Source organism: Egretta garzetta, unplaced genomic scaffold, assembly GCF_000687185.1.
Source record: "Egretta garzetta isolate BGI_Z169 unplaced genomic scaffold, ASM68718v1 scaffold229, whole genome shotgun sequence".
Taxonomy (NCBI): Eukaryota; Metazoa; Chordata; class Aves; order Pelecaniformes; family Ardeidae; genus Egretta; species Egretta garzetta.
In genome coordinates this window covers 832,660-842,691 of record NW_009270000.1, presented here as the reverse complement: position 1 = coordinate 842,691, position 10,032 = coordinate 832,660, and the positions used below count along the sequence as shown (strand labels likewise).

The 10,032-nt window shown below is 38.8% G+C and overlaps 1 protein-coding gene across 1 annotated transcript in view; it reads left to right on the top strand.

Annotated features, from left to right (window-relative positions):
• The window catches only part of TYMS (thymidylate synthetase), a 10,185-nt gene extending 2,226 nt beyond the window's left edge, over positions 1-7,959 (top strand). Inside the window, exons 2-7 of the mRNA XM_009647659.2 lie at positions 438-511; positions 1,716-1,890; positions 3,719-3,820; positions 5,007-5,182; positions 6,621-6,692; positions 7,590-7,959. Coding sequence (XP_009645954.1) covers positions 438-511; positions 1,716-1,890; positions 3,719-3,820; positions 5,007-5,182; positions 6,621-6,692; positions 7,590-7,727 — 737 coding nt within the window. The 3' untranslated portion in view covers positions 7,728-7,959. The remainder of the gene's footprint in view (positions 1-437; positions 512-1,715; positions 1,891-3,718; positions 3,821-5,006; positions 5,183-6,620; positions 6,693-7,589) is intronic.
• Positions 7,960-10,032: the final 2,073 nt, after the last annotated feature.

The window sequence follows — 10,032 nt, the reverse complement described above, 5'->3', positions numbered from 1 at the left end:
GCCCCGTAGCTGTCACCCGGTGAAAAAACGGGTAAGATCTTGAGGCAGCCTGGCCTGGTCCTTCCTACCATTCAGGCGTGGTAGGAAGGATGGTTTGTGAAATAGATTTGGCAATAATTTTATCCTAAGCCTCTGCTTTCCATTGTGAATTGCCTACACATACATCCGTACGCTGCACTGCGGTGTCCTCTCAGCGGGGTTCGTCAAAGTCCCCATGGATTAATTAATCTTTCCTCTCTGACCAGGAAAATAAAAGTCAGGTTCTTGTCTTCCTTGATCTGCATATGAGAATTACACATCCTTTACCCACTTCTTACTTCATATCCAAACCTCTGGATGTCAGGTGGTGGCATTACCCTCTGTGTGGAGAAAACCCCTAAGTCAAGTCACCCTGACAAGTGGCTGGTCACCTCTGACACCCCAAAACTCTTTTTCAGATCAGTTTCCACTGCTAACAACGAAGAGGGTATTCTGGAAAGGAGTGCTGGAGGAGCTGCTGTGGTTCATCAAGGTTCAGTATTTGGATGTCTCTGTGGGTGGTGTGCCTGAGAGTCTTGTCCACAGAGCGAACTAGTGTGGAGTGGATTAAGGAGTTTGGGGTAACTGTGGATGCTTCTGTTCATAGGACAGAACAGAAGTGCAACCACTGAATATTTTGACCACGCAGGAGGCCATTATCTTGAAGACATTCTGTGCACTTTAGTGGAGACCGTTGCATCATTACCGATCAGAAGGGCTCTTCTGTTTCTTTTTAAGGGAAATAGTCTGAAACAGTGAGGGCTTTCAGCAATTTGCCTATACCCCACAGTTATAAAGCCTGGTGCAGCCTCTTTTATTAGTGTCTGAATAAGAAATAATATAAAGTAGGCAATTTAACAGTCTGCTTTTTAATATTGAGATAGCTTTTATTGATTTGGACAGAAACAAGCAGTGCGGAACCACAGGTGAAGTAAGACTGATGTAAACACTAGGCTTTTTACTAGCAAAAAACTCAGATCTAATAGAACTAATAGCTGTAGTTAAGAGTATTAAAATTCAGCTGTAGATAATACATTATGATATAAATGTTCCTTTATATGGTGTGACATTGTGCAGGTATGGGAAAGTCTACCTAACCATTTGCTAGCTAGCAGCACTCAAATACACATTCCTTTTTTTAAAGTGTCTTTTTTCAAATATCAAAGACTAGACACTCCCCAAAACAGAACACTTTCTGTGTTGGATTTTTGAGTGTGCTGATTTAGACATGTTGGAGGACTCAGTGAGATTTCTCTGGCTCATCTTGTCGCACTTGTCATTTTAACAAAAAGACCTTAAGCTCATTATAGGTGGCTTGGCAAAGACAATGCCTAGGCTGTAAATTTTTTGTTTGTCTACTTTTATCCATCTGTAAAGTAAAATCTTGTTCTCTGCAAATGTGCGTATGAAAGGTAGACCATGGGTGACCTTGAGACTGTACTGCTTGTGCATTCACAAAGTTAGAAGAATCCTGAGTTAAATAACAGCAGCATGGCCCTTCAAACTTCATCGTAGTGTGTTGCTTGTAAGTTTTATTCTGTCCATGTCCAAGAACCTCGTGTAGTGCTTTAATCAGACTGTTCATACTTTTTAAGTGGAGAAATACTGTAAACTAGCAAAGCTTAATGCAGCTGTTTCAAATCATGTCCTCTGTGTTGGGATTAGGATGTAGGCTTCCTACTGTCTGTGTTTTGTAGGGTTCTACAAATGCCAAAGAGCTCTCTGCAAAGGGTGTGAAGATTTGGGATGCTAATGGATCACGTGAGTTCCTGGATAAGCAGGGTTTCAGCACCAGAGAGGAGGGGGATTTGGGACCAGTTTATGGATTCCAGTGGAGGCACTTTGGAGCAGAATACAAAGATATGCACACAGGTAATCACATACTAATACAATCTTGATTGCTAAGTGAGATGACTGTGACACCTCACTTCCAGAATACTCGTGCAGGGTCCCAATTCCCATGATACAATTGTGCTGGCAAGAGCTGATGTTAGTGCAGTACATTCACTGCAGACTGTGGAAGAGAAAGATTTTTCCATTCTGCAGCTGGAACAAAGTAGGATGCATCCGTAGCTGTGGACAGAATAGCTGTAACAAGTTATGATGTGATGAGTACCTGTTGGTGTAATTTTCAGTGGAACTGGTTCATTAAACTTACCCTGAAGTGTCTCTTTTCTACGAGAGGATGTACAAAATGTTTAAGAGGACTGCCATTAAATAAAAAGACTCAAAAAAAGATTGTCCCTATCTAATTGGTGTGATTTTTAACTCAGAATAACCACACGGTTAATTGTATTTTTTCCTCTTGTTTTTCTGTCAATACAGTCTCAAAACTCACATTAGTTACAGATACTAGACTTAGTATTGGCATGTTGACTGCTGGCAGAATACAGTTTTATGCTACCACAAATGATGCAAATTGTGAACTGACACATCTAAAAACTTACTAAAATGTTTTAGCATTCCTGAACTTAAAGGGTCTGAGGCATAACATAGTTTGGAAAAAGTAAATGAGATAAATTCCCATAGGTTTCATTACTAATAGAATTCCTTAAGTTGCAATACTAACGGATAGGTAATTAGCTTCAGGAGCTAACATAATCATTTGAAAAGGCTTCTGGCACAGTATTGCTGGCAGAAGAATTCTCTGAGATGCTAATTATATATTACTACCTTGTTTACCAGCTTGGGTCTCCCTGTAACCATAATTTGGTGTTGCTTTGCAATAAGAGTTATTAGAAAAAATGAGTTACCAGCCATGCTGATTCACTGGCATGAGTCAGAACAATGAGTTACAACTAATGACTCTTTTATTCTGGAATCTATTCTAATGTTCAGTTAATTCCGGTGAATTTCTTATATAACTGATATTGAGCCTAAAAATCAGCCCGCGAGCGTAATTGGGTGAAATGTAATATCCTGTGCTATACATGATTAAAGTTCCCTTCTGGCACTAAATGCTATGGAAATGTAGTTTTGATACATGACCTTGTGAGTGCTAGATGGATGTGTTTATTCATCTGTCAAAAACTTCCTCCTTTTGAGCATGGAAAGAATGCCAGCGCCCCATGTTACTGGTCTGGGCATATATATATGTATTTACTATTTTTTTTAAGGAGCACTGTAGCATGCAAGATTAATGTCTAGAAAGGCATCTTAATCCAGAAATGCAATGAGCAAATTACTTTAAATACCGCAGATGACTAGGTGGTAATATCTTGCTCATTCCAGTACAGCTTTTGTCCTATTTAGGTAACAAGTCATCACGAATGATAAAGAACATGCTTTGTCCAATTAATTTTTTTGTATTGCAACTTTTCTTTCCTGGGATGTAGTGTTTATGCAGACTTCTTACTTGGTCTTAAAAAAGGTCTAGTTGTTGAGGCTTGGAATGAAGTGTTCTAAACAGGAATGGTCCTATTTCAGTGGGTGCTAAAGGTACTCAAAGCCCACAAAAGAGGTGGAGGGACATACAAAAATACTAGCAAGGATTTTGCAAGCCTTAGAGCACCCTAAGGAACATCAAGAATAGCCTACATTTGGAGGGTGCCACCTGATAAATGTAATCACTTTCAAAGCTGCAATAAAATCTTCAGAGGTTGTCATTTGAGTACCACTGTTCAGTGGGATGTGGGCTGGGCTTTAAAAAGGTATGACTTGAATCTGTATGGCTTAGATCTTACTTGGTATTTTTCTGCAGATTACTCCAACCAAGGAGTTGACCAGTTGCAAAAAGTGATTGAAACAATTAAAACCAATCCAGATGACAGAAGAATCATTATGTGTGCTTGGAATCCCAAAGGTATTGAACAGCAGACTTTAAGTGAATGCAGCTGCACATTATCCTGGTGTATGCTAAACTTATGTTCTAATTCTGTGTCAAGTCAGTTCCATTTGGTGTCCTTGTTTATTATTTATAAAACTACCAGGAATGCAGTAAAAATGGCCAGGGGTTGTAAGCCTGGTTCTCCTTCTACTTAATTCTCATGTTGAGACCTCAGAAATTTTGAACCATTACTTCGAAGCTTTTCTCTCCAGGTTGAAGTGAGGGATATACCTGGCTACCAGTGTCTTTGACATACAGTTCAAAGATAGCATTTCTTACTGTAAAAAGGTTTTAAAAAAAAAAAAAGTATACTGAAGCTGTGTGTCTGGTTTTTAGCCATATAATAAATTGTAAACTTAACAAAAACCTTAAAACTAGAGAACAAAAATATTATTTGTGTTGTAATCACCTCCTTGAGCATAGTTGTCTAGATATCCGTTCATTCTGCAGGGATACTTCTAATAAATAAGAGCTAGTGCCGGAGAATGTTTAACTTCAGCAGCAGTAGATCTATGCACAAAAAAAAAACCATCCAGCATTTCCACTTGTGTCTCTGAAAGGGGATGCCACGTGCTGGTGTTTTAGGGTTAAACATTCTCAGACATCAGGAGAAACCCGTTGAAGTTTTCCGTACCAAACTAATTGCACTATCTGCACTTTTAAGTGTAGATAAACACTCAGAAGATCTTTTGTTTTCTGATTACTATTTTTTATCAATCATTACTTTTGTATCTCAACAAGCAGTAAAGGCATGTTGCAATGGGAAGAGAGTAAGATGACACAGTTGGAAGTCGCTTTAGGGTACATGCTTAATTTTACTCTTAGTGTCTTTAGGGAAAATAACGGTCTCACTGAGGTGAGTAAAATAAACTGCTGTGCAGCATTATGGCGTAAGTGTTCCGTGGAATATCTGTTTATGACTTTTCTGGTCATACGGCCCAGGAGACAGCTTGTCATGACCCAGACTTAATTGCTTAGTTGCTTAGGCAGCAGGTGCTTTTAAACAAGAGAAGAAACAACCAAATGATAGTGCAGTTGGATTTTTGCTCTCTAATGTATCTCATTAAATGCTTGTTCAGGTTTTGCATCTTCTACATTTATAACACACTAATGCTGCTCCCTTTTCCCCCCCCCCCCATCCTTCTTTTACTGCAATTCCTAGATATTTCTCTGATGGCTTTGCCTCCGTGCCATGCCCTTTGCCAGTTCTATGTTCTAAATGGTGAATTGTCTTGCCAACTCTATCAGCGGTCTGGAGATATGGGACTAGGAGTGCCTTTCAATATTGCCAGCTATTCACTGCTCACATACATGATTGCCCATGTCACAGGGCTAAAGGTAGGCTACTTAATCATTTTTCTTAATTTTTTCTGAGAATTGAGGGACTAAAAGATAAGACTCTTCATGTCATGTCCAAGAAAAACTGGAATGATCATACTATTCAAAATCTTGCTGAAATATGTGTAAGAAAGGGCCCCATGAACTTAATGTGAATTGTTTCTGGTCTGTGCGGCCAGTTAGGATCAGCAATGTAAGAATTCTTAAATTCAGGTCAAACAGACAGAAGATCCTCCAGGTCCTTTTAACTGAACATGTCAAAACTGACCTGTTCCACTAGTCTACTTCTTAGAAATCTGAACTGAGCACTTGTCCTTATGGGATAATAATATACAAGTGATTAAATTTTGTAGCATGTGTTTTTTATTGGAAGCGAACAGTAGCTCAGCGGTTTCTGTCGAGGTTCCAATTTGGATATTGTGCCTACCTAACTTCCAGCTGTAATTTCAGTTGGGTATTTTTTCATTTCCGACTGTAGATGATTATGTAGAGTGGTAGTATGTGCTCAAATAGCTACTGCCCTGACTCCAGAGCTGTATTTTGTAATTTGGCAGAGTAATTTAAATGCACCACAACCTTGTACAAGTGAAACCCCCTTTTCTTCAGAGCATGTAAAGCATTATACTAGCGAGGCTGCTCGGGCCTGATCCTCCTGCTACCAGCAACATGAAGGGGAACTTAAAATAGGGAAGTAGGGAAGAATTGGACTTCACAGCAATTGCAGACATACTTAAGAAATTAGGTCAAGGTACTAGAAAAAGTGAAGTTTAACATTATGCCCATAAAGTAGCTGTTGCCGCTCAGCCACTTCCTCTCACAGCTTTGGTGGTTTTTGGCATGATATCTCCAAGGGCATGTAGATCAACATCGGTCAGAGGGCAGTAAAACACGATAAAACTGAACCTAAGTTAAATTAGATTGCTCAGGGGCTGCTAACTCACAGAACTTGCAAGCTTGCAAAACCCATCCAGGTGCTTGATAAGTTCTTTGCAGTTTAGCCAGTGACTGACACCTCCACTGCCACAAACTACGTCGTTACGTAGTGGCTAAGGCAGCTAGTTTGACACCAACTTTGGGAAGTCCTACTTAGTAGCAGTGGAGTGGAAAAGCTGGATGTCACTGCCCCATCTGTTTCCATCTTGATGAGCAGATCAGTAGTGCTCCGTTCATTTACCGAAGCTGTTATCCTAGCAGGATTTTGAAGATAAATTTTTTGGTAAGCTAGTGGAAATTTCATTATATTTTTCATTAATTATGCATTAGTCTGGGAAGGTGGTGTCCTTCGAAGCTTGCAAGGACGTCTTGATAATCTGATCCAGTACAGAAGCTGCAATTCCACACTAGATGTAAGATGCTAAGAATCAATACTGTAAGCATTGTAACGTTTTGCTTTCTTGAAACCTGACTATTTGAAGACCACATTCTCCTTTCTCTTCAGCCTGGAGAGTTCATACACACATTAGGAGATGCTCACATATATCTGAATCACGTGGAACCTCTAAAAGTTCAAGTAAGTACTTATTCTGTATTCTTGTATCCTTTTATCTTCCGCAGTGGTTATCCAATACAAATTTATCTTGGTATTATAAATATCATTTTACAAATATTAATTTGTGGGGCTTTTCTTCTCATTTCTACCCTTAACCTCTGTTCAACTCAGGTCACAAACAGAAACACAATACAAACATGACTGAAATGTACATCAGTGTACTATTCCAGAACCAAGTTAGAGATCCAGAATCTGTACCCCTACTTTTGACTTCATCATTCCAAAGCCTTAGAAAACCATTCCACCTAATACAGATAAACACAAAATAAAATGTCTTTGTAGTATATCAGAAAAGGATAACTTACCAATTCACAGAGTTAATTAGTATTACTATATGGCTGAATAGGAATGTATTTTTTTCAGGAAGTGATTTGTTGCAGTAGGAGCAAGTCAGAATGTTATCAGCTGAGACTGAATGTCCTCATTGCTTGTATGGTTCAAAGCCATCTGGAGAACTAGTTATTGGTTCGGACCCGAATGTTCCTGTAAGAAACTGCAGCACATTGGATGCACATCTGGGTCAGAATTTCCAATTTAGTTTCCTCTGGAATGAATCTAACCTGCAACCACCAGAATTGCTTTGCAAACTGAAAATGCTTACAGTGCATTTGGATGATCAGGGAATCCACTCTAAAATTATGCTACTGCTCCCTATCAAAATACTAAAGTAGATTCCACCTAACCATATTATAATTTCCTTTTTTTTTTTTTTTTTTTTTTTTTGAGTGTAAGTCGTGTTGGGGAGGAGGGAAAATCTACATAGTGTAATCTGAATTTAGATTAATGAGATCTAATTTATAACACAAAATCTCTGCCTTCAAGTATTAGCTTTATACAATAAGCTTGCTTTTATTTCAGCTTCAGCGGGAGCCAAGACCTTTCCCCAAACTGAGAATTCTTCGTAAGGTTGAAGACATCAGTGACTTTAAGGCAGAAGACTTTCAGATTGAAGATTATAATCCTCATCCACCTATTAAAATGGAGATGGCTGTTTAATGCTATAAACCAGCTTCTATTCATGTGGAAATGTACCTGAGCTACTTAGCTTTCTTTGTACTTGAAGTTAGGGGTTTTTATATACTTCAGGAGATACACACTTTATTACTGATAGAAAGAAACAGATACTAGTAGCCCACTACTGCCTTCAGTACTAAACTGTAGTCATACAGAACAGATGATTATATATTCCTTCTGTACTATGCAGATGCTAAACCAGTTTAAAGATGTTAGTGAGATAGTTTTCTACACGTTGTTTCAGTTACCAGTAGCCACCTCTGGTACAAATCAGTTGCAATGTGTGAATAGCACCTGTTAATGTGCTTTATTTAGTACTGAAAATAAGAACTTTTGTGTATGATAGAGGATTCCTTCAAGGTCGTAGAAGTCTTTAAATATGTTCTAAAGAGTATATGTTTAATAAAGCTTTTTTTAAAAAAAGTCTTCTGGAAGGGATGATGCATATTTAACTTGAGTGTGTTTGTTAATAGTTAATAGCAAATCAGAGTTGGGAAGCAAAGGTAAATTCTGGTTTACTTCAGGATCTTGGAGGGTGACATCTAGAAAGGAAAAACAAACTCAGACTTCCTGTGGTCTTCATAGATGAACCGGCAGCAAGACAAAAGATGTTAATGGAGCCTTGTCTGAAATGCAATCTCTGCATAACAACATCTCTGTATCAGCTTTTTTTTTTTTATTCCCCCACCCTACATGAATGATGAATTTGATACAAATCAAACAAGAGCTGTAATTAAACAGAGGTTACCAGGTAGTATCAGTAATAATCTCTCTGTCATCATTTAAAACCAGATCCCACAAACATAGGGACTGCTTTTGCAGCCTGGAGCAGCAAAAGTTAGAGACAGTGGTATTTGTAGGATTGGAGCTTATTAATTAGATCTTAGCAGAATTCAGCTTTCATCTTTCCTCATCCTTGCAACTTTCTGCAGTAACTTCAGTCCTTACAAAATTCTTCTTCAGGAATTCAGTTGTGAATAGATCTATGGTTAATATTCAGACATAGCATGTTCAACACATATTTGAACACATGGAGAAATGCATAGTAATTTTTTTATCAATTTTTAAAGTCAGTAAACTGGCAAATACTGTAAAATGGTACAACTTGAGATGATTCTAAGAATTTAATGAACAGTATGCTTTGATTCCATTAATTCAGGGACCTGCGTAACAGGACCATTGCATCTTTCTTAAACCAAACTGGTCATAACTTTCAAAAGCATATTTTGTGTCAAAATTATTTGCAAATCTCATTACACTGTTCTTCATTATACTGATCACTGATCTTCAGACTAATTTTTTTCATAGTGCCACGTCACATGCCAAAAAAATAAGTTGTCCTCCTTTCCTAACATTTAGCCCAACATAACAAAATTGCAAAAAAAGGTTATTGTTACCTTTTGGAAGTATCTACTGTAGTCCATCTTTCTTGAGCACAGATGATCAGACTAGGTGCTATTTCAGCTGAAAGAATCATAGAATCATTTAGATTGGAAAAGACCTTTAAGATCACCAAGTCCAACCGTTAACCTAACGCTGCCATCCCACCACTAAACCATGTCCCTAAGCACCTCATCTACCTGTCTTTTAAATACCTCCAGGGATGGGGACTCGACCACTTCCCTGGGCAGCCCATTCCAGTGCCTGACAACCCTTTCTGTGAAGAAATTTTTCCTAATGTCTAACCTAAGCCTCCCCTGGGTGCAACCTGAGGCCATTTCCTCTTGTCCTATCGCCCATTACCTGGGAGAAGAGACCGACACCCAAAGCATATGAGAAACTTGATAACACCAAAGGACCAGACCTATCTTTTTTCTGAAGCTGCATTCAGTGGACACTTGGTAGCCAACCTGTTGTTAAGCACACTTGGGTCTCACTTTCTTCCAAATTACTGAACTCACAGCAGCAGTATTCTTGTTACTAGACCTGAAAGCCATGTCACATGCTCTCTCTAATAAATTCAATCTCAGCTCTACTAGTCTTAAAGTCACCTAGTTCGGATTTCCAGGTGTCATCTGCATTAATGATACCTCCCAGCTGTAGGCTGTCAGCAGCTTCTTACCATGTGATACTTCCATAAGTTCTTGAGTGTATTTACAGTTCTCTAACGTACAAGAAAAACAGTTTAAGTTGCAAATTCGCTTAACAGTTCTGCCTGCACTTAGCGAGTTAAGTTCCTTTTGCTGGAAACCACTCTATGTAACACGTCAGATGAGGTGGAATCTGCAGGGCATTTTAGCAAGTTCGGCCAGAGAGGATGTGAAACAAAATGTTGGCCTCAGGGCCT